This window comes from Oratosquilla oratoria, chromosome 17, assembly GCF_046742065.1.
Source record: "Oratosquilla oratoria isolate Oo_2021 chromosome 17, ASM4674206v1, whole genome shotgun sequence".
Taxonomy (NCBI): Eukaryota; Metazoa; Arthropoda; class Malacostraca; order Stomatopoda; family Squillidae; genus Oratosquilla; species Oratosquilla oratoria.
Window position 1 is genome coordinate 19,191,133 of NC_134793.1, and position 25,361 is coordinate 19,216,493.

Here is a 25,361-nt window from a genome sequence, read left to right on the forward strand (position 1 = left end):
GCCCAGTGTATCAACGGCCAATACGATTGTGGAGGGGAAGGGAGGAAGGTGGAGGGAGAATATTTCGCCAACTTTGTGCGAAACTAAGCGTTAGTTACCGGCTAACTCTGAAAAGGGAAGTACGCATGTCTCATGAGCTCTCATTGCAATCTATTACTTTAGCTAGTACATATTACTCTTTAGTACAGTCATCATGGGTAGCAAAAAGAACAAAAGAACATCACAATGACAAAAAACAGCAGTCAAAGATGGCAAGCAGTCAAAGACGACTAAAGATCTCACCACCTCTCACTCCACCACCGCCCTCACCTGCACCTCTGTGACGGTGACAGAGGTAAAGGACAACATTAGACTAAACAATTCAAAGAGGAAGATTAAATCCAAAGAAGAAAGCAAGAGGAAAAAGATCAAGGCTATACAGGAAGAAGAAAGAAGAAGGGACATCATATGATGCTGGAGGGGGTGCCCTACCAACATAGATTGGCGAGGGGAATCTGATGAGGAAAGAGAAGGTGCCCACTACTGGAAAATAAACCTCTTTCCAATGATTTAGATACCCTGAAGACCCCCAGCAGAGAGGTTTCATATGAAGAAACCGCCAAAGGTACAAAAAAGCAAATTATATGATGTTGTCGTCTGTGCGTCGTCACTACTGTGACATACTTATACTTTAGTTTTTCAGTATTTAAAGTACTTATAATTAAAATATGTTGATAATTTTTACTGTACTTACTTATTATATAATAAGAATTAAGCCATGAAAAAATCAGTCAAATTGGTGAAACTATAAGCAAGTTACAGATATATTCATATTTCAAGTTGCCATATCTCCGTTCGATATTTTTCTACATTTTTTTAATCATAAAAAATCTAATATACATTAGATTTAGATGAAACTTACAGGGAATATTACTTTTAGTAACTGCTAGGGCCGATCGTTTGAATATTTTGAATAGAATGAAAGAGTTCGGAGTAATAATGGAAACAAGAGCAAAAAAATTGTATTTTTCACGATTTTTGCCAGCCATTAAAATTGAAATGCCTGTATGCAAAAGTATAAAGGAAATTGTTCAATTACTCAATGACCGGCCCTAGGTGTGCCTACTGACTAATCATAGCCAAAATATAAAACAAATTGGTCCACGTATTATGGTGCTGTGCACTTTTAAATGTCGCTACTGGTATACGTACATATGTACATGTGTACATATGTACATGTGTACATACATCATTCTGCTTCACCTAAAATGTAAGCAATATGGATACCTATTTACCTGAGAAGTTTCAGCTCTTTACTCTAAATATTTTAGAAAATGACCTCCAGGTGTCGCGTACCCCCTTAATCGGTGACCATCCCTTCCCATCCCCTCATGTGGAAAATAGGATACAGGGAGAAATCCCTTCAGACTGTGTCAAACTATCATCCACACACAACCACTCCTCACTCTCCCCCACCCCCTGTCCCTTACCTTCCTTGCATCAAGTATCATTATTTTATACACAGCCATCTCCACTCACCCCTATCTGCTGCCCTCTCCATTCCCTGTTCAACAGACATTCCCCTCTTACTCAAAACCCTTTCACCCCATCCATCTCATCCCCTCAAGTTCACTCCATCCACTTCTCCCTTCCACACCTCAAACCATCCCAAGATTTTTTATTAGCTCTATCTGCCTTCTCCTTTTCTACCCCTGCTCTCCTCATTTCTTACTCTATCCAACTTTGTAACCTTTTCATACTTCTCAGACATTTCATCTCAAACACATTTATATTTCTCCTTTCTGCCTCTCTATGTATGAAATAGTACGTATAGAAAATGTAGATGTATTGTGTTTCACCGTTTGGCTGTCAGTAAGTCAGCAGCCACCATATTGGGTTATGAAGATACAGTGTTTACTTTTGGAACCAATGAAGAACAAAATCTAGTATTATCATAGATGCTGTTTTCATTCCCACACCAAGAGTTTGTGATTGATGTGAAAGCAGTGTCATTGCGGATGTAACTTGGCAGTGAGATAATTATTTCTACATAAATTGTACTTGCATAGGTGAATATATCACTGGGAAAATCTCCCTGGAAACCCAATCCCAATTTCCACTGAACTCTATGAGTTACTTAGACCAACCAAAGTACTCATTTCTATTGGATGTCATATCTGCCTGCCTACATGCAGGATCAGTCCATGATCCCCACATGCTTCATGTGTTTTGATTTCTTAATCATTCCACAGCAAGAAGCAGACATATTCATCCATTGGCATTTTATAAACTAAAACTAAATAAATAAACATACATACATACATATACCAAGGCTTTTTCCCCCTTACAAGGGAGGTAGCCAAAAAGGGAAAGGCATAAAATCATTTCCACCCATTCCATTCCTGAATAAATAAACAAATAATAAATAAATAAATGAAAAAAAAAATACTTTTATGTGGAGCAAGTGGAGATACCCATGCATTTTCATACAGTGTATGAAAAATAGGTACTACCACCAGGGAGTAATAGTGAAAATGAAGATGCTATGGTAAAGGCAATGAGCTTCCTTAGCATGATAACCATTTAATTTGGACAAATTTAGATTTAGGGATGACATAGTCAAGAACTGGTTTACCAAAAGTGGAGCAGACTTAGTAACCATGTAGTGAACAGTGGAAGTATTGGTTGTTTTAAGAGGGTTAGATAAACCTTAGGAATAGGCATAATAGATGGTAATGGACAAGGACCTGCCTAATGTAGGCCTTATGGTCTTTTGCAGAATCCTTGATTTTATGGTCTTTTTTACATACAGAGAAATGACAACCAGTGACTAAACCATCCATTGAAAAAAAAAAAAGTCATTTTTTTTTTTACTACTGTAATGACTTTCAGCCTCCACATTAGCCATCTTACAGTGAAAATAAACAAGAACATAAACATTTTAAAATCACTCACAAACACGGATTTTGGTTATTCTTGGGCCCAGTAGAGGGACCAAATGCCTGTTCCTTAGGGCTGCACCTCTTGAGAGTGGTAAAAGGATTGGCGAGTTTTGTAAATGGGCAGAAGGGAGAGAGTTCTCTCTGTCATATGTCTTGCAGGACCACCACTAGCAGATATCTGCCAATGGCCCCTTTCAAGTCAATGAACCTAACCAGTCTCTAATTTTCACTAATTCACAGTTCTTCCACAAATTCTTGTTTGATGATGCATTCCTCTGTACACCATTCCTTAATCTTCTTTCCATTATAATCTTCAGCTGGAATTCCACCTGGTTCCTCTTTCAATCTTTCATCAATCTAAATTTCTTCCTTCACAACACAATCAAGACTACCATCTTCTACTTTGACATGAAATTCATCCTCATCCATCAGGGATTCATCAATATTCTTCTCCTCCTTTACAACAACTTCATCCATGCCATCCATCTCCTCCTTCAAGAAATCTTCACCAACATCATGTTCTTTAATCACTAAATCATTACCATTAAGCTCCTCTTTGACAAAATGCTCCATATCCACATGGATGAAAGGAAAATTATCTTTGGATTCTCTTTGAGCACCCATCTGTTTTGATTTTGACTTTTGCACCCTCTTTGAGCACTTGCCCTTGTTAGAAGTACTACTGGGCCTTTCCCTAAGTTCCTGAACTGTCTGCTCCCCAGAATGGGGAGAGCATTTGAATGGAAGAATACTGGTGTGGACAGAGCCCCCAAAGTCAGCAATTTTTCTTTTGGTGGTCATTTCAACCTGAAATATACATAACATAATGTCAGGATTTACAGCAAACCTATTGTTACAACCACTTTATGAAACTACTTCATAACTGAAGAACATTCAGATTATTTTCAAATTAACAAATTCCATTTTTTCTTTACCATCACTTAATTTGTGCATAAATTATCAAACTTTCCAAGGAATGTAAAGAAAGGGGAGAGAAAAGCAAATATGGACAAGAATTAAGTGATAAGATATACAAGGAAAGATGATGGTGACAGGTCAAATGCAAGTGTGAAAAGTAGTCTTACTTGCTCACTAGCCTCCTCCTCTTCAATAGACATTTCTGTTGATGATTTTGTGGACCATTTGAACTGTGATGAGACCACTCCATGGTTGAGTTGAGCCTTCATTGGATGATCTGGAAAATTTAAAAATTACTATATTGTCTATTTTTTGTATATATAATGAACCATGCTGGTTAATCCATTAGAGCCCAATTTTTTCAATTAAATTCTTATATTTTTTGGTAGTTTTTATTGCAAGAAAAACATAATTGCACATAAAATTGAAAAATCCTCATTCATAGTCAATATACATTTATATAGTTAAGTCCTTATTTTAGGACCATAGGCACCAGAAAAAAAAAAAAAAAAAAAATTACAACCTTCACCCTAAGACTTGTATCAAAGTAAACAATTTCCATCCAACTTTCTGAATGCCATGGGTATAATATACATAATATGTACATTATGTATAAGCATACATAAGGTTGTTATGTACCATTTCCATTGTAGGTATGCCACCGATTCTCACAGTCTCCCATGTGTAGTCCAACATTGCAATTCACACACTGCTTGCTGACTTTCTTCTTACACTGTGCACATTTCATTTGTTTTCCTCCCTCTGTTCTTTCAAGTTGGTGTCCTGTACCATCAAATCGTACATCATGAAGCACTTTCCCAGTCATCTTCTTCACTTGCCCTGGGTGCTTAGGTTTTGAAGGAGAGGTCATCTGTAGATAACAGTGGTGGGCAGCGATAAATTTTGCGATAAAGCGATAACGACAAAGCGATAAATTTTTCTGCTAAGTCCTATAACGATAAAGCGATAAATTTCCACGATACCTTAAAGCGATAAATCCTGCGATAAATCCAAAAATACTCTATTTTTGCTACTTATGCATTTAAAAACCTCTTTTTTACACTTAAAACACCATATATTACTTAATAAAAGACTAAAGGACCCGAAATTAACATTTTATTACTTTATAACAACATTTAATGTAGACAAATTAACAAAACTATCACAGCACAGCATCACAAACACAAATACAACAATTTAAAACATCTCCTCATCCTCCTCATCCACCCGCCTTGGCACCTTGAACTTCTGCTTGAGGAGGTGGAGGTTTCCCTTCAGAAACACCAGGTCCTCAAAGTTGTCCTCACTGAGGCACGCCCTCTTTGGCCTCAGGACATCCCCAGCTGTGCTGAATAATCGCTCCACTGCTGCTGAGCTTGGGATCCCAGTGTTGTACTTAATGAAGAGGGTCACCCACTGGTCCCTATACTTTGCTGGGAAGTGCGACTTCTTAACTGTTGCCTGCAACAATTACAAATATTTACATATACATACATATACCATGGCTTTTTTCCCCTTACAAGGGAGGTAGCCAAAAAGGGAAAGGCATAAAATCATTTCCACCCATTCCATCCCTGAATACACTCCACACCCCTCCACCCTCCCTCTTATCTGAGCACCTCCTGGATGACGGGTCATCCCTGCACCTTGTCCACTGCCCTGGGTCAGAAGCAGTGTCGCAAGACACAGCACATCCACAGCAAGGCCGCTTCATTAAATCGGCGACCCCCCCTCTCTGTCCCCCATTGCATAAAAGGAGAGGACGGGGAGAAATCCCTTCGGGCTGCGTCAAATTTTGCTCACACATACTACCTCACCCCCCATCTCCCCGCCCATTCCACCTCATGCAATCACAACATCATCCATATACAACCATTCTCCATTCACCCCTGTCTTCTGTCCTCTCCCGTCCTTCCTCAACAGACATTCCCCTCTTCCCCAAAGTCCCCTTCACCCCATCCATCCACCTCATCCTAGGACGTCCCTTCATGTTCACTCCCTCCACATCTGCCTTCCATACCTCTTTTACTAGTCTTTCTTCACTCATTCTTTCCATGTGTCCAAACCATCCTAATATTCTTTCATCAACCCTATCTCCCAGCTCCTTTTCCTATTATCGCAATATTACATTTGTTAGCGCAATTATCGCAACATTTTATCGCAACATTACATTTGCTAGTATGTAAGAACAAAGCAATAAGTTTTAAGCACAATAGTCTTATTACCTCCTTGCTCCTCTTCCAAGCCAGCAGCTCCTTCTTGATGTCCTCTTCCAGGTTGTCCTCCTGGTCAGCCTGGGTTGTGTCACACAGCTCTGCAAATGGGTCGGCGCTGACCTCCTCATGCTCCTCCATGTCTTGGCTGTTGTCTCTCTCTTCTGTCTCTTGCCTGATGAGCGCCTTCATCTCCTTCACAATCCTCTGGAAGATTTCTTCCTTCATGTTGGGGGCCACAGAGTTAAATATGGTCATGCCATAGTTGGGATGCAGGGCAGATGCCATCAGCAGGTCCAGGTCTTTGAACATGGCGCTGAACCTGTAAAGCAAAGTAATAGTTATAGTTTGGTTAAAAGGTTAAACTTTTAGCGCCGCAAAAATTAAACAAAGAATTAATTATTTTTTTTAATGTCATAGGTTAGGTTGTTTGTACCTGTTGTTAAATCCTCCCTTGTTGCCCTCCTGTCGCAGGAGGGTGCGCACCAAGGGCTTGGCGTAGGTGAGGGCCTGGTCCCCTCGAGCTTCCTCCATGCGCTCCAGCGCCACTCTCATGAGGGTGAGGGTGGGCAGCAATACTCCCAGGTATGCGTTCTCCTCAGTCTGTAGGCGGTCCAGGCAGTTGGCAAGTGGCTTCATGACCTTGCAGTACTCCTGCAGTACCTGATGGCAAAACAAAGTCTCAAAATAAGGCAAAAATGGTAACAACAGAACTGTATCTAAAAGAAAGATAAAAGTTCACATCTAACTGCTTTGTGACTTTACCTGCTTGTCCTGGTCATCGAAGCCATAGTAGGAGGTCCTGTTCCTGTTGGTGCCACCCTCATTCCTCAAAACCTCGTTCACTGCTTCCAAGCGGGCGTCGTCGTCCATGACGCACTGCAGCAGCACACTGCAGGCATCATACAGTGAGTTCCACCTGTTGGGCAAAGTGAGCAACATGAAGGACATGGACAAAAAGAAAACAAACAGACCAAGAAATAGTTTTGTCTTGTTACTTGTAAAAATATTTAAATAAAAGTATAAAATATTTAAAATTAATTTATCAAAATATCTAAAATTATTTGAACAAAAATGTCTTTTGGCTCACCTTGTGACCACAGGTGTTGGAAGCTTTCTCCCTACCACTTGCTTGATGGTGTTGGCTGATGTGGAGGACCTGTTCTGTAGGTTCCACAGGCCCTGGGCCCTGGCTAGGGTCTTCTTGAAGGGGGCGGCGGCCTTCCCATAGTTCCAGTGGTGAACTTGGGAGACATCTATGGACGCCAGCAAGTTGACAGTGTGCGCGCTGAAATAAAAGAAAAGTTTTAGTAATTTAAAAAACAAAAATACATTTTAACTGTTTGTTAGTTAGCATGACAATCTTAAATCTTTAGATAAACTTTGCTTTTACTTGCCTGCATCTTTGATGCTTGGGCAGCCTGGGTGAGTCCTGCACTGCAGCTGCTGCAGCAAGGGCCATGGTGACGCTGATGATGTCAAGGCCCTCCCTCTCCTGCTCCTCCTCCTGGTCCTCTGGGCTGTTGATCACTTCCTCGACGTCAGGGTTGGTGGCATCCTCCTCTGCCTCGCCAATCCCTGGGCCATAGTTGCTGAAGTCCGCGACATAGTTCGCCCCGTTGTCCGTGGTGGTGAGGACAACCTTCCGCGAGATGTTGAAGGCGCGGTTGACCTGGTCCAGCTTGGTGGCGATGATGCCCTTGGTCTGGCTAACCTGATAGATTATAAGACAACTTAATAACATATAGTACCATTAACATTCAAGTTTATTATATTAATTAAATGAATTAAAGTGGGAGATGCTTAATATAATAAATATAGATTAATATTTATTACATTTAGTTTTTCTTATTTTAATGTGTTTAATAATATAATAAAGTATATTTTATTAAAATTAGTTCTGATGCAAGTCTCAACTTTTATGTTCTAAATTTGACTCACCTTGATCTCCTTGATCGCCAGGGTGGCCATCTTCCTGGACAGGTCAGTGGGGTCGATCCAGTGGACTGTCGACCCAATGAAGGACCTGCATATATGTTTGTATGTATGTAATGTGTGTCTTTTAATCAGATTACATAGACATACAACAATTATTAACATATAATTCCTACATTTTAAGAATTTTTAAAATGCTTTACCTGTTGTGTGCCGTCCAGCTGTCTGCTGTTGTCGCAACATGCGGCAGGTCCTTGAGAATGCTCTTGATCTCCTCTCTTGCCTCCTCCCCCATGGCCTTGATGTCGCGAGTCAGGGTGTGGCGGCTGGGCACCCTGAACTCAGGCTGGAAGACTTGGAACATCTCCCTGGTGGCTGGGTGGTCTGTGATGCTGAGTGGGATGAGGCACCTCGCGAACCACTTGGTTATTGCCTCCTTACCATTATCCTGCACCACAAAGGAAAAAATTAAAAGTTACCATGTCTATAACATTTTGTAACAAGTGTAGCAATTAACAGAATTTTAAGTAATTGTTCAACTTATCAAATAAAATTATAAATTTTAATAATGCGATAAATTATAAATTTAGTGCATTATTATTATCGTTTTGGCAAAACATTTATCGCAGACTTGTTTTTTATAAAAAATCTTTACCTGTGTAAATCTTGTTGCCTGGGCAAAAGATTCCTTTAAGGAGTGCTGGTGGTGCTGCGGCTGGTCATCTCTACTTGGATGCTTGAGGCCGCGCCTGCTGGTCCTGCTGATGGCTGCCTTCAGCTCATACAAGTCATGAGTGTGCTGAAAGAATAAGAGTTCTTTAATTTACATGAAACTAATAGTTTGGCTATGAGCTCATTTTGTTATCTAGCCATTTGAAAACTGAATAGTTCTAAATAGTACCTTGGTCTTGTAGTGCGAGACCAGGTTGCCAGTGGTGTTGTTCCAGAAAGACACCTCCGCGAAGCACTTTTGGCACTTGGCCTTCAAGTTGTAGACCTTGATTGTCTTTCCCAGGACCTTGGAAGAAGTGTCTGGTGCGTTCTTAGACTTGATCACGTGGGACAACTTGTAATAGTTTGTCAGAGCGGCCATCTTGTCTTTGATGATCTGCAGCTCCCGGCTCGAAATACTGCAGCCACCCGCAATCACAACGTCTCCCTGGTCACTGGCCTGGCTGCCAGGGCAGCTGTCCTCTGGCTCACTGCCCAGGGACATGAGGGAGCTCGAGCGGGAGATGGTGGGAATGTCCACAGATCCCGAACTCCCGGAAATGTTCCACTCCCTTTCCTGAGTCACATCACTGCTGCTGGCCTCCACGCGGAGAAAGTCCTCCACTGTCCTCTTGCCTGACATCTTGACACTCACTAATCACTATTCTCGAACACTGAAGCATGCCCGCCGTGACATTAATTAATAACGCAATATAAAATGCAAAAACCTAAACAATTTCCTGAAAAGGAAAAGTTAAAACACAAAATCACGCGACATTTGTACGAACGGGAGGCACGCGCAAGGCGCACCTCAAAACGCAAAAAATATATAAAACCAATATATATTAATTAGATATTTAGTTAAGATAGCAATATACAATAAGAATTAAGTATATATAAGTTATAACACACAAAGAAGCTTTGGATCGCTGGTAGCACAATGAAACACAGAGCTGAGATCAGATGCGTCCAGTTGGGGGGCTATTCAAAGAAACAGTGACAACAGAAGTGCGGGCCGCCAGGCGCCTGGCCGCATCTGTTTGCCGCATAACAATGAGCCTGTAACCTCCCACCATAACAGTTTTTCGTCTTCTACTTTATCGCTGGATTTATCGCGGGAAATTTGAAAGCGATAATTTTTTCCGGTCTTGCAATAAACGATAAGCGGTAAATTTTCGGTTAAAGCGATATTATCGCTTTATCGCATTATTGCTTTACTTATCGCAACGCCCACGACTGGTAGATAATACCTAACAATGGAGCGCTTGAAGTCCAGGAGAGATGTTTGAGTTCCTGAGATGATTGTGCTGATTATCCAGGCATTTACAACAGCAGTGTCAACCAAGTTAGTGAATAGGTTGAAGTACCATTTCTTCCCTCTCACACCAATCCGGTACTTCTGGATCAGCCAGTCAAGGTGATCAACTCCTCCCATGGGTCCTGGAGCCACAGCGTCTACATCGTGGGACCACCCCCCAACCCCAAGAGTTGGGGGCCAAACAGCAGCAACCTGCCCTGGCCACCGGCTCTATGAAGGTGGCACCGATCCCCAAGAGGAGCTACGTCTGCCTTGGGGAGTACCACAATCCTTTTTCTCAACATGCAATATTACATTTTTTCTGCACCGAGGGGTGATTTTCCGGCGATCACCCCTCTTCTTCTACTTTTAGCCGGAGATGTTGAGAGCAATCCTGGGCCCACCACAAAATGCACATGCCCAACATGCTCTAAACCCATTACTTCAAGCAGACAGACAAAGGGCTCAGTTCAGTGCAATATGTGCAAAAACTGGGCCCACCTCACTTGTACAACACTTGCTGACACAAACCAATACACAAACACTTGGACATGTTCTACCTGCCCTCCAGTAACCCCACTCCCACCTCCCCAACCACAGCCAGCACCCTTACCCACTCCCAATTTCCCTTTGCCCTTATCCCCAATCAGTACTCCCCTTCCTTTGTCCCCAATCTCTCCTTTCCCCCCCCTCTAACCCAGATCCTATACCTTCCCCATTAACACCCCAACCTCAACCCGAAATGGCAACATACAACACATACAGAACACACATCAACATATTACAACACAACATTGACGGTATTAACACAAAAAAACATGAACTTGAACACTTTCTTAAACAACACAACATACACATTGCAATTATACAAGAAACAAAACTAAGACACTCACACAAAACACCATCATTTCATAATTACACCACCATCAGACAAGACCGGACCGACGGCAATGGCGGTGGACTCATCACCCTGATCCACCACTCCATCTGTTTTGTGGACACAAGTGCCACAACCAAAATTCTCCTCCCTACCACAGATAACACAACAGAAATCCAATCCATTCGAATCCGCACAGGCAACAAATCAACACTGACAATAGTTAACATGTACATTCCCCCCCCCAATCATCCCCCACAGTTCCAAACACCTTCAGACCTCAATTTAGCCAACTAGCCTCAATCCCCAACCTGATCATGGGTGGTGTAGTCATAAACTCCACGTGACTTTTGTTTCATGTCATTGTCACTCTCCAGTGAACACTTGGCAGTTCGGTTTGCACGAGTTGTTCCAGTGACTCGAATACCCAGATCTTTCATGTGTGCAAGCAACTTGTAACTGATGAAGAAATTATCCAGGTAAATTTCATGGTCACTCGTATTATCTAGGTGTTGCGTCATGGCCAGGACTACTTTTCCCCCAAGGGTGTCTTTGAACATGCTTCCAATTTCTTTCTTCTCTTTGCCTTGGTAGAGATCCATTTGATAGCAGTATCCTGTTCTTCCACAACACATAATCCACTGCTTGAATCCAAAGCAGATAAGCTTTCCTCTCAAGAACTGTTTCAGGCCATTCTTTCCATAATACCTCACAACCTGTTCATCAATAGACAATTCTCTGGAAAATATGCCAAATGATTTGAACTTCTAATTCAGATAATCATATACTGTATTGGTCTTAGTTTGAATGCTTTCTTGTCCTTGTTTTGGGAGGCCTTTTCATTATCAACAAAATGTAGATATTTCTTGATTTCTGTGTACCTGTTCCTTGGCATGGCATTCCTTATGATAGGTGTGTCCAAATTTTCATCACAGCTCCAATATTGACGTTCGCTTGGTAGCCTATGGTATCCAGTGAATACCAATATCCCTAAAAACATCCGTAAGCAATCAGGAGTGGTATCATATCCATGCACATTATTTTGACAAGCATATAACTTTGAGTGACAATCATTTCTAGCAGTTCTTCAGTAAAAAATTGTTCAAACAATTCTACATTACTTTTCCCTCTAAGTTTCTCTTTCATTTCCTCTCTTTTATCTTCCACTCCATTGGTGGCATTTTCTATATTGTAGGTCGGTTTTTCTTTCCTCTATGCAACCCTTTCTGTTTGTGAGACCTATGACTTCTTCCTAGGCGGTGAGTCCTCCTCCTTCATGGTACTGATATAGTTCCACAGTACCACTCACTTCTGGTGGTAAGAACAAGGGGTCTCTGCAATCACCATCAATGATTTCGTCATCTAATTCTTCTTTATCTGTAAGCTCATTGACGTCTGGAGGCATCTGAGTAATGTCAATGCTTTCCACTTCATCTGGAATTAGCTGTTCTTCAATATGCTGTATTGCTTCTTTGAGTGAGTAAAAGGATTTCACAGCAAAGCCTGGTGAACAGTCCATGACCTGCAAGGATAAAAAAGTTACAAATATTTATCAAATAGCCATAAAAAAAAAAAAGTGCATTCTGTGTCATCATAGAAAATGGACTTTTTGGCAGTACAATGCCCATGGTCCTTTTTTAAGGACCAATGTGTCTAGTCATCTAGCCAAACAATCAATGTGAAATAGATATTTTAAACACTATACTAGGAAACTACATAGACAAATGTATAAGATATATGAGTTTCAGAAAAATCAAGCTCCCATTACTGTGTGAATACGAACTTCAAAACTGAGCAAAGCAATTTTACCACTTACTGTCAAGATGTTGTCCGTTTTGTTTATATTCCAATGAAAGAGATTGCAAGTATAAATTATTTATATGCCTGTAAGGGACAATAAAGGTTGTTTTATCATTATCAATAAATAAAATTATTAAAGGATACCATTTCTTTTCATATTATGTAAAAATGTTGGTCCTAAAATAAAGACCATGGGACTATCTTGTCTGTTTTTTGTATACATCATGAGCCATTTTGGATAGTTGTATAATGACTAATAGCAAAGTGTGGAATTCACAATTTATTATTTGTTGGAACAACTACAGTATGTCCAATCAATTGTTGCCTTGAGTTTCACTACATGAAAAACCTACAGCCCCACAGTGACTGACAACAGGCACTGGACCTTTCTGCAGATCTCTCTGGGAAGAAACTTTGGACTGTTGTTTGTGTTACATTTTGATTACTGTGGTAACATTCCTATCACTGACTGAAGCTGTAAGAGAAGAGGGGTAGTTGCTTGTTGTCAGCTCTCCATGTATGAAAAGATATAAGAAATACAGCTGAAGTTGATAAGAGAGATATCTTGGGCCCTTAGGGTGCAGCCACATTGCATGCAGTTGAATGGGAGGGTAAAGGGTAGTAGGATGCCTAGTGGGTCTGGGGCAAGAACAAACACATTATCTAACATCAGTGGGCATACCAGATGCAAGTAATGGGTTCTCTCCAAGCTTATCCACTACCTTTCCCACTATGTGAAGCCATATGTCAATTAAAATCTCTCAGTGACTTATGGGACAGACTTATGGGACACCAAGCAATCTGCACCTACACCAGCTCAGACACAATGAAGAAATAATAAGTGCTGTTATTCAGCAGAGGTTGGTGTGGGACCCTTCAGATCCCCTCCACAAGAATATTGGTGTCCTCAAAAAATGGTGGGATGATATATCTAAATAAATATAACAGGTAAGTTATAAGTTGTGTTGATTCCTCAATCCCTCTGATCTTGCCACAAGTGCAGTGTCATCAGCACACAACAACTGGCTTATCTCCCACTTTTCTCCATTTTCTTTAACCATCTCCAATTCCCAACACATTACCCTTGCATTTACCTTTTGCACCACCCAATCCATGTATAAATTGAACAGCCAAGGTGATATAACACATCCTTGGTGAAGTCCCACCTTTAACTCAAACCATTCACATTTCTGATTCTAACACAAGCTCTACTGCTCTTGTAAAAACTCTTGACTGCTCTTAAAAGCTTTATTCCTATCCTATATATCTGCAATACCTCCCACAGTGCCTTCCTGTCTATCTCGTCATAAGCCTTTTCCAAATCCATAAAGGCTCAAAAAACATCCTTACCTTTTCCTAAAGCTTTCTCACATATGTCTTGTCACAAAAACCTGATCCATGCAACCACTACCTGTCCTAAACCCACACTGTTCCTCACCAATTACTCCCTGTTTCTCTCCTAATCCTCTCAATCAAGACCTTCCCATAAGTCTTCCCAACTACACTTAACAAACTGACCCCTCTGAAACTACTACACTCACACTTGTCCCCCTTTCCCTTGTAAAATGGAAATATACAGGCACTCTTCTAGTCCTCCAGCACTCTACCCTCTCTTAAACAAACATTAAATAACCTCACCAGCCAGTCCACTATCACTGTCCCTCCTTTTCTTTTTAAGACATTCTGCACGACACCCACCCAACCTAGGTGCCTTACCTGCTCTCATCATCTTGACAACTGCCTTCACTTCATCTTTCCTTATTTCTCCTCCACTTTCCTCACTCATCACGGTCATTTTCTCAGCGCTTCCCACTGCAACTACCTTTCCCTCCCTGTCCTCCTTCACATTTAGCAACTCTCTAAAATACTCTGCCTATCTTCCTCTTACTGCCATCTCTTCCATTATCATCTCTCCATCTGCACCTTTTACCTTTTCTTCTCTACTTGATTCACCTCCTCTTCCTCTCTTTCTTTCCAAAACATCTTTTTATTACTTTAAAAAATGTTATACTCTTCCCCATTTCACATCTGCTGGAATGATCAATAATAAAGCTAATAATAATCTATAAAAAACATAAATAATAAATAAATTATAAATATAAATGAATTAAGATATAATAAATGGCAGACATTACAGCATATTGCTTAGGTGTTCATCTAAATGAATAATAAAAGTTCAAACTGAACTACATTGCACTGCCTCTGTAGGAAATTTATTCCATCAATTTACTACATGGTTGGCAGTTGTTTCTACCCACTTCCAAATTTAATCTACTTCCTGAAAATTTTAGGACATTAATTCTAGTCTGATTTGCATTCAGTGTGAAAATTGTTACTTTTGACATTGTCAATTCCCTTTAGAATCTTAAAGACCTTCATCAAATCACCTCAATCTATTTTTTTAGGGAAACTAGTTTAATTTGTTTTAGTTTATTTTTGTATGATTTCTGATATTTGGAATCATTTTTATGGCTTGCCATCATACTTTTTCCAATGTGTTAATGTCTTTAATAAGGTTCAGCACCTATATGGGTACAGCATATTCCATATGTGAATGAACTATTGATTTATATACACTTGACCTTTGTTTTTCCAGACTAAATGGTGCAGAAACCGGTCCAGATAATGAAAAATCTGGATAACACCAATGTATATATATATACATAATATATATATAATGCAAATGAAATTAAATAATTATCCTGAAAAAGATAAAAAACAACAGAACTATAGTTTTATTTACCACAGGCGCCAGGTTCAGGGCTGTCTGGACCTGGGGACACAAGACAGTGAACTGGAGAGAAGAAGCTGGTGACTTTTGTTTGACGGCCACCTTGGTCCTGCTCCTTGATAATCAATTCCCTGAGCATTCTGAGAGACCCATAATGCAAGCTGGTTTCTGGAATGGTGCTGTATGTTGTGTAGTCCAGCAGAGCATCTATGTAAGTTCTCAGAGTAGATAAATTAACTTTCTTGACTGGTACCTCATCCTCATCTTCACTGCTGTTCTCCTCAGGATTAGTAACAGAAGCCACAATATCATCCTCAGTCATCACCTGGTGCCCTGGGTCATCTTCTTGTTCTTCCAGCCAATCTTGGACGTCATCGACACTAGGACCTCTCTCTCCACCACGCTGCAGCAGCCTGTGTATGTCCTCAACCTCAAACCCTTCAAAATTTGCTTCTATATCTTCGTCCTGCAGGAGTTTTTTCCAACAGTTGGCTAGTGTTGACACCTTCAGTGCATCCCAGCTGTATGCAAGATTGTAGAGAGCGGAACAAATGCTATAAGACTTTATATTGGCAAGTGTTTTTACCCCTCTTGTGTCCTCAGCTTCGTCGTCTTCTTGCAGGATGACTAACACCTCATCAAGATATCGTGTGATGTAACGCCTTTTCAGTGATGAAATGATGCCCTGATCCATAGGCTGTATCACTGATGTCATGTTAGGAGGCATAAACATCGCACGAATGCGACCATCATCACTAACAAGCACACTTTCATTGGGATGGGCTAGGGCGTTATCCAAAATAAGGAGCGCTTTGACATCCTCTGGCGCAATTTTCAAACTGTGAATCTGATGCTCACGAACAGCTGGCACAAAATATTTTATGAACCACTCAAGGAATATGGCAGAAGTAAACCATGCCTTTCCTGAGGCGAAGTAGTGCACTGGTAAATCACTAGTTATGGCTTCTAGAGCTCTAGGTGCCTTAGATTTACCCACGACAGCAAGCTTGAGACGGTGGGTACCACTAGCATTGGCACAGATGAGTATTGAGAGACGCTCCTTACTCGATTTTTTACTCCTTACAGTTTCTTTGCCTTTTCTCATCTGACTATTCTTGGGCAATAAACGCCAAAAGATACCTGTCTCATCACTGTTATACACTTGGGAGTGGCTTAAATCTTCATCTTGAATCAATTTATCCAGCTTAGTTCGAAAAGTTTCGATGCTGACTGTGTCTGCATCACCAGCTTCACCCCGCACAGTTGCATTAAAAAGTCTGTGTCGATTGCGGAATCGCCACAGCCAGCCATCACTCCCCCTGAAATTTTCTATTTCCATTTTCTGTGCCAGCTTCCTAGCTCCTGCAAGGCTTTCTATACCACGGATATTCATCCCCACTGATCGCTGCTGCATATACCACTTCATAACTGCAGCATCTAATGCAGCACCTTTTCCAGTCCCAATATTTTTTCTCGGTGGACCTTTACCACCTTCACTTCCAGACGCATCCACACAATACTTGGCAGAATATTCTACCAGCTTATCTTTTGACTTTCTAATGTCAGACAAAGTTTGCTTGGCCACACCATACTCCTCACAAACACTCGTAACACTAGCTCCTTTCTCTAATTGTCTTATCAATTCCAGTTTTTGAGCCACAGTTAGGGCCATTCGCTTACGCTTATTAGACTTGGGAGGCATAATTAAAATATTTACGGCATCTATTCGTACTGAAAAATGCACAGAATTGTTCACCGATACTGGACAAAACACGGTTTACGAGCGTCGGCCGGATTTATTTACAACCGCCTGCCGCCACCTATCGGGCATTTTCGGCAGTACGTGAGGCGCGCGTTCTTTGAATTCATTTGTCGGCCGTCCGGATTCAAATTATTAGTCGGACACTACCCGGATAAACCGAAATCAGGATTATGGACAGACGGACTTTTAAAAGCAAAAGATCGCGCAATCAGTCCTAGGCAGAAATTCACTGCTAATATAATTTAAGATCATAACTAATAATTATGCCAAGATCCTTTTTATTACGGCATATTTATACACTATCCTGTGAGAGAATGCTTGTAAGTTTTTTGTCTAGTTATAAATCAAGTCATCTATTTTATCCCAGGCCATGTTAATGTTAATATAATTTGTTAAGCCCTTTTGTGGGTAATTCTTCACTTTGGCCCATCCTAGCCTGGCTCATTAGAGCAGGCTTCTGCTTGCTTGATGAAGATATTTACTATGGTTGTTAAGGCTTCTAGCCCATGTAGGTGTTCTTTCCTAAACATATCTTTAGCCTTCAGTGGGCTTCTGCAATTCTTAGTGGTTAGATTGTTTACCAAATCTGCTAGGGTTTCATTAATTTGTTTGCTTGACTATGAGTCTTTCTAAAATATTAATTCTTCTTTCAATGGCTTATACTTTCCCCCTTTCCCAAAGTGGATTCGACCTTCTAACTTTGGTTTGGCCACTTTTTTCTTTATGTTCAGCCAGAGCCCCAAAGAATGCACTTTACTTGTTCCTAACCTAACCTATCCCCAGTTTTACTGTCCCTTTTCTAATGTCTGTCTTGGCATTGGCATATATCCTGGTTGTTATTAAAACAGGCTTCTGATTGCTTGATGAAGATTTTTACTCTGGTTAAGGCTTCCAGCCCATGTAGATGTTCTGTCCTAAACATTTTTTAGCCTTAACTCTGCTAGGGTTTCATTAATTTGTTTGCTTGACCATGCTCCTAAAATATTAATTTCATTTTCCAATAGTTTATACTCTTCCCCTTCCCCAAAGTGTATTTGACCTTCTAACTTTGGTTTGGCTATTTTCTTTTTTATGTTCAGCCAGAACCCCAAAAATGCACTTTTTTTTTTACTTTACTTGTTGTTGTTCCTAACCTAACCTGTCCCCAGTTCTACCGTCCCTTTTCTAGTGTCTATTTTGGCTTTGACATATATCCTTATATATATATTTCTCTCTGTTTGGGTCTCTACAATATCATCTTATTTAGATACTACCTGGCATATTGTGCGCAATAGCTTTGTTTCTTTCCCAGTGCTATTCCGGTACCCCGTCTCTACCAATATGTTGTATGTATCAGTTAAAGTGAATCATCTTATTTGGAGGTGTTTTCATAATTTTGTTATTTAACCCCCTCTAAATCTTTAAATAAATTTGAGTGTCTATGGGTCATATTGGTCCATAATCCCGGTTTTCCAGCAAAAGCAATTTGACTCTTGCTTTGAAATTTTCTTCAGTTACCTGGACTACATCTTTCAGATCACTATACATATTAATGTATTTTTTCTATACTTCAATCCATACTGACGTCATTACTTCCTAGTCAAACAAATGATAGATCATGTTTCCAGGACAGTACTTGGGTTATTCGATCATTATGATATATATATATATATATATATATATATATATATATATATGTATATATATATATATATATATATATATATATACATTATATATATATATGGTATATACACACACACATATATATGTATGTATATATATATATATATATATATATATATATATATATATAATATATATATACACACACACATATATATATAATATATATATATATATATATATATATACATTATATATATATATATATATATATATATATGTATGTATATACACACACATATATATGTATATATATAATATATATATATATATATATATATATATAAATATTTATACACACACATATATATATAATATATATATATATATATATATATATATATATATATATATATATATATATATATATATATATATATATATATATATATATATGCTTTGCTCCTAGTGCTTTGAAAAATTCAGTCTCACAACCCTCATTTTCCAGTCTAAATGGTATTAGTGAATGAGAATCACGCAGACATGAAAATTTAATGAGACTTGCGATACGAGCATACCATTACTACATCACTTAACATAACATAACAAAACCATTCAAGAGAAAAATATATTTTACAAATGGAAAAAAAAAAAAAAAAACTGAAAAATACAATTGCGTCATACTGGAATAGAACTGATATTTGGTTATGGCCCACTAAGGAAAATTCATACATTTTATTAATGGCTCTATCTCATTACCTTGCATTTCCTTACAATAACGATGACACACCGCTAGCCGCGAGTAACGGCACAGCTTTTCCTTCTGTTTCTTCAGTTTCTGTAGCTTTCGTATCTGTATTAGCAACTGAAGTACTGTTACACAGTCTTTCACAGTATATATATCAGGATACATGGTACAAGGAGGCAAAAGAATGTTTGGCAGGAAGTATTGTTATTGCTTTCTCTAACCGCTATCCAAAAAGTCACCAGCAAAATATACCCTATGTTACGAATACGCCACAGCTTGCTAGCAAAACAAGTAGCAAAAGCGAGTAGCATGCTAGCGAGAAGTTCCCAGTGTGCCGCCGCTTACAAGAGTTCAAGTGCCGGTACATTGGACATTTCTCGCTCGTATGCTACTTGCTTTTGCTACTTCGTTTGAGTACAGACGACTTCGGTTACGTTATTTTGTTTTTCAAATTTCCAAATGTCAAATTACTCTTGCATCATATAAAGTGAGGAGTTAAATGACGAAGCAAAATAAGTTAAATCTATACGAATGTTAGATACATTGTCGAGATGTTCTTATGATGTATAGAATATTGTAACCGAAGTCGCTTCTACTCAAACGCAATAGCAAATGTAAGTAGCATGCTAGTGAGAAGTGCCTAGTGTGTTGCCACTTTTAAACGAAATTAAGTGTTTAAATTCTATTTTGCGGAAATATACATATATCGAACCAATGATCCAATATTCCACTAATTCTATATTAATTCTATAGTGACCAATAAATGTGGACATTTAATTGGAATCTATCGATTGCGTTGCATATTATCAACAGTTACAATGGCTGTTTATTCCCCACTACGCCAATGTTCCACTGTTAGGGTATTAATTCTTTGAAGGGACAAATAAATGTGTGTATACAATAGCAATCCCCACAGATCCTAAAAAACGACACCCCAATTGCTGATCGACGTCACCAATTATTGTGCACAGGGCCCATGCGGACAAACAAATATGTATGCCTCGCTACACTATTAATCTTCTTGTGAAAAATATCTTCATTTATCGGCCATTTTGACGGGATCCTCCTTGATTTATCTTTTCAAAATGCCAGCCACTAACCACTATTGCTATGAGGCATGTCGTAATGTGGTGACGTTATCTCAACCACCGACGCCGGCTACACCTGAGACGTCTGCCTCCCTGGCCAGCCCAACCCAGATTGATGACGTCACTAACGGGAGCGAAGGCGTATGCACTCGCCAAGGCTCACAGCTCGCTCACACACCCCACAGCCAAGGGGAAGGCGACCAGTCAGGCTAGACAATCCGACGGGACCCTTTTGTGAACCTGCTGCGGGGTTTAAAAGGACGAACTCTTGCCAACCAAGTTCAGAACAGCCTCACCAACCTTTGCAGCAACAAATCACCTTCAGCTCCAAGACCTTCTCTCTCTTAGCATCGATGGAGGACCTCCAGCTCTGGATTTCAGGCTCCCCATATACTTACCTGATTCGGTGATTCAAAGATATAGAGATTACTGTATAATCAGGAGTTTGGTGTTCTTCCTTGGTTGTCCATACCAGAAAGCTACAAATTGGTGACCCCAGCTAGTGACAACCAGGAAGATGGCAGACTCAAACTCCCCAGTTTTTATCATGACGTCGAAAACTGGCTAATCCACGCACAAGGATATTTGGCCACTCACAAAATAATTCTTATCCTTTACCTTCAATTGACTTCCTAATTTCTTAACCAATGTTTCTTTGGTTTATTAGGACTAAACGGTCATTTTTAATAATTAGGTACAACCTCTATCGGCAGTTGGGCAAACTACCAAGTGCCCGGATAATGCGGACAAACTCGATGCCTTTCGTATATAAAAAGAGAGATAACAATGGCGACATACTACCTATTTCCAAAGGTCGATGTCCCTGCAGCCAAGTTCGACATTCAGCGTATTGACAGTTATTCCAGCATGCAGTTGACGGGTTCATCAGTAGGTCCAGATTCATCTACGAAGTGTTTGCTGCATTTGTACAGTATGTGTATTTTTTTTTTTTTTTTTTTTTTTTTACGTTCTCGGTGGTAAAATCCTTTCCACACTCGAACCCATAATATTCTAGACTTCTGTAAAAACATCTTAACAATATGTCTAATGTTTGTATAGGCTTAACTTCTGTTCGTCATTCAGCTTCTCACTATATGACGCAAGAGTAATTTGACATTTTGAAAAAAACAAAACTGAAGTCGTTAGTACTCAAACGAAGTAGCAAAAGCAAGTAGCGTGCTAGCGAGAAAATACCTTGCGTGCCGTCACCAAGAGTGCGACCACAATCCACGCGATTTGCTAGGAGGGTAGAGGCAAGGCATGCCGTGTCCACACCGGAAGAGGGAAAAATCGCGCGGAGAGTCCGTCATTGTTTAGGTGCTGCTCACGACCACTCGGCTCAATGTCACTGTCAAAATTCTCTAGAAAATTGCTTCTAACTGAGTCTGTATCTCTGAAATTAGATGACTTAGATGTCGGCAATTCTTGCTGGGTTCACGACGTTGACAAGGAAAAAAGACATGGTGAAATCAAATGTCAATCTCGCGTGTACGACGATAATTTTTTCGAGCATCTACGGATGACTCCTAGAACATTTGACTGTTTACTAAACATACTGGAAGTTCGTCTGACAAAAATGACAACCAACTTCAGAAAACCAGTTAGTGCCGAACAGAGATTGGTCATAACACTGAGGTAAGGAAATGTTAAAAGGGTAAATATAGTTATTTACCAATCTCACATATGCAATAATTATATATGCCATTGGATAGATCTTATATAATTCTGAGTATTTTGAACCCCCCATAAGCATGTACCGCAATTAGTAACGTCAATGCCATTTTTTTTTGGGGGGGGGGTGTCGTAGTGGAGAATAGACAACCACACCTAACCTATGTTAACCTAACCCAACCTTACCTGGTAATTATAAAGATGTTTCTCAAGAAAGAAAATGTTTTCTATTCGCCGCTACTTTCTTGTCGCATACAGCGTCGAGTGAAGACACAGAACGTGGCTGACGACGCTGCTCACCCAGTTGGGGACAAAGTCGCCGTCTGAGTGAAGAAAGAGTGGACGATTTTTTCCGCTTTGCGATGAATAAGTATATAGCCAAACAATGAAAGAGGAAATTGTCTCGTATTTCAGGCCGCTTCACGCACTCCTGCGGGTGAGCCATTCTGCACTGCAGACCCCCCCCAAAAAAAAAATAAAAAAAATAGATAAATTAATAGAATAAGAAATAAATAGATAATTAAATATATAGATACACGACTCATAAAAAATCGCTACCGACTTTACTGTTAGTTCGTGGTACCAGAGCGTTCGCGGGAATTTTTGTAGGCAGGGGCAAAATTAAATATATTCTACATATATGGTTAATGGTATAAGGTTATATCAAGATACTCCAAATTGGCCATATAGGCATATATTTGCATGATCTACGCGAGTTACATTTTGACTTTCATCAATCATACACTGTATATTCCTAGTCTTTTTTTCACTCAATCTTTCCGTGTGTCCAAACCATTCCAATACTCTTTCATCAACCCTATCTCCCAACTCCCTTTCCACACCACAACACCCTTCAAATTATACAAAACAAAGCCCTAAAAACAATTACAGGCTGCACAAATACAACACCTACAGACCATTTACACCATGAAACTAAAGTCCTCAAAGTCAAGGACCACCTCGACATGAGAGGCACACAAACACTTGCTGCAGCCACCACAAACACATCACACCCGCTACACTACATAGCAGAACACCCACACACACCAAGAAACATTAAAACAACACCCAAAGACCTGTATCACACACAGATACTCTCTTCTCTTCCTCCACAACCACCAAATACCAGCCTCCGGAAACATATTCATAATCATATCACTCACTGCTCCATTAACACACTGAAAGACAACACACTGCTACATGCCAGACCCCCTGATATCCACCCTTCTGAATCCTCTCTCCCACGAAAGGACAGAGTCCACCTGGCCAGACTGTGGTGCAGCCACCACCCAGCACTTCTAAGCTACCAGAAGAGGCTGGATGACCGCATTGTGAACAGCTGCCCAGGATGTAACACTTCACCCCATACCATACAACACATAATGGAAGACTGCATTATATACAATCATGCACGCAAACAACACAACATACACTCTATAAAGGATTTGTGGGAAAACCCAGTTTCGGCTGTGGCATTCCTTGGAGAGATAGGACTGCTTGGACAGACAGCCTAGGGAACAACAACAACAACTCCCTTTCCACCCCCGTTGTCTTCCTTACTTCCTCGTATCTCACTCTATCCAGCCTAGTAACTGCTATCATATTTCTCAGGCACCTTATTTCAAATACATTCAAACTCCTCCATTCTTCCTTTCTTGTGTTCCATGTGTCTACTCCATACAGTGCTGTCAGCACAATCACTCCTTCATGCAATCTCCTCTTAGCATCCATTCTCAAATGTCTATTTCTCATTACACTTTTTAATCCCCCAAGGCATTTACTTGCTTCTTACAATCTACATTTTACCTCCTCCACTCCTCCCTTACCCAAGTATCTAAAACTAAACACTTTCTCCAGTCTCCCTTAATACTCACTTCCAGTCTGCTGGCACTTTTTCCTCTTGTACATCTGATCACTTTACTTTTAACCACATCTATCTTCAACTTCCTTCTTTTGCACACAATCCCAAACTCTGTCACTAACTTTCTCAATCCCTCTGATCCTGCCTGAAAAATAAGTGACAAAAAGAAATCCAGTTTGCACATTTTAAAAAAGTTTTCCATAATTATGCATCTCACAATAATTATATCATGCATCTCACAGTAATTATATATTCACACCTAACATAAATAAGAAATATATGCTAAGTGATTGTATAACTTAAGAAAAATATTAACAGTGCTAAGTAATTACTGTAGTTCTCAAGAAATTCAATAAAATATACTAAGTAATTGTAATAGTTCATTAGTAGTTGTATATGGTAAAAGAAGTTGAATCTTGTAATGTTGCATAACTGATTGGTAGAATGTGTATTTCAATAGAATCTGATACTGGAAAAGTTGGACTAGATCTATTAGTATAATTTTCCAATTGTTTAAATTCTTACAACAACAGGCAGTGTCTGGGACTTAGCACAAAGTTCTTTTAGTTGATGCACTCAAGTCCCATTGGAAGTCATATAGTCCAGCATTAAATTCTCAAGATGTTGATGGTCCATAGAAAGTATTATAGGGTGTTTTGATGGAGATGGTGGCTGTGGAGAAGGTGGCACATATTTATCATAATGACTTGCTTCTGAAAACTGTGTTTCATTACCAATATCAATGTTGTTGTCTTCCTCATCAAGTACCGAGGCAGATTCATTGTGTTAAATCTGAATTTTTAGAGTCAGGCCTTTTAGAAAGCTCATCTGACCAAAACAGGGCCAGGTACTAGTTCCCAATTCATGAGCACCATGTCCAGATCTTTTTGCACCCTGATTTCTCAGGTCTTTCCTGTAGTTATCTCTGAGATTCTTTCATTTGACTTTGACTGCTTTCTCTATAAAAAGAAAAGATTGATAATGTGATAGTAATATATATCAGTGCCATTATATACATATCAAGGCAAGCATAGCAATACATACTAATCATTATTATTTTCACTCATTTTTAAAGATGAAATGCTACAATAATCTTGTTAGGAGTGAGACTGAATAAAATATACTTTATGTATTCACTCCTTACATTTAATTAATGAATATTTCGGCAGGTTTTTGGCTACTGGAGAATCCTTCCGATCATTGGCTTCACATTTCTGTGTTGG

General features: G+C 39.7%; 1 protein-coding gene and 1 long non-coding RNA gene across 5 annotated transcripts; both read right to left on the reverse strand.

The window, feature by feature from the left end:
- Positions 1–1,344: 1,344 nt before the first annotated feature.
- Positions 1,345–19,888, reverse strand: LOC143034478 (uncharacterized). Of its 4 annotated transcripts, none has more exons than XM_076200582.1 (14): positions 19,771–19,888; positions 8,889–9,438; positions 8,643–8,786; positions 8,191–8,435; positions 7,994–8,078; positions 7,450–7,766; positions 7,143–7,340; positions 6,818–6,971; positions 6,489–6,715; positions 6,065–6,374; positions 5,079–5,300; positions 4,479–4,710; positions 4,007–4,116; positions 1,345–3,728 (listed from the first exon to the last, which is right to left on the reverse strand). In XM_076200582.1, the coding sequence occupies exons 2-14, from the start codon at positions 9,339–9,341 to the stop codon at positions 3,279–3,281; spliced, it is 3,147 nt and encodes a 1,048-aa protein (XP_076056697.1). In that variant the 5' UTR covers positions 9,342–9,438; positions 19,771–19,888; the 3' UTR covers positions 1,345–3,278. The 4 variants fall into 4 exon arrangements, 3 of the variants coding, with proteins under 3 accessions (XP_076056697.1, XP_076056696.1, XP_076056695.1); XM_076200581.1 differs by lacking the exon at positions 19,771–19,888 and adding an exon at positions 19,530–19,646; XM_076200580.1 differs by lacking the exon at positions 19,771–19,888 and adding an exon at positions 11,184–11,294.
- A 3,323-nt stretch (positions 19,889–23,211) lies between these two features.
- LOC143034163 (uncharacterized) lies at positions 23,212–24,008 on the reverse strand. The gene is made up of 2 exons (XR_012967233.1): positions 23,585–24,008; positions 23,212–23,548 (listed from the first exon to the last, which is right to left on the reverse strand). It is a non-coding gene; the product is annotated as an uncharacterized LOC143034163 (long non-coding RNA).
- Between the last annotated feature and the right edge of the window lie 1,353 nt (positions 24,009–25,361).

Excerpts from the sequence above, each read along its gene's own strand:
- LOC143034478 (XM_076200582.1), bottom strand. The coding sequence starts at position 9,341 with ATGTCAGGCAAGAGGACAGTGGAGGACTTTCTCCGCGTGGAGGCCAGC. Across the intron at positions 6,972-7,142 it reads CCAACACCTGTGGTCACAAG|GTGGAACTCACTGTATGATG; the intron begins GTGAGCCAAAAG and ends TTTGCCCAACAG. Across the intron at positions 6,716-6,817 it reads TCGATGACCAGGACAAGCAG|GTACTGCAGGAGTACTGCAA; the intron begins GTAAAGTCACAA and ends TTTTGCCATCAG.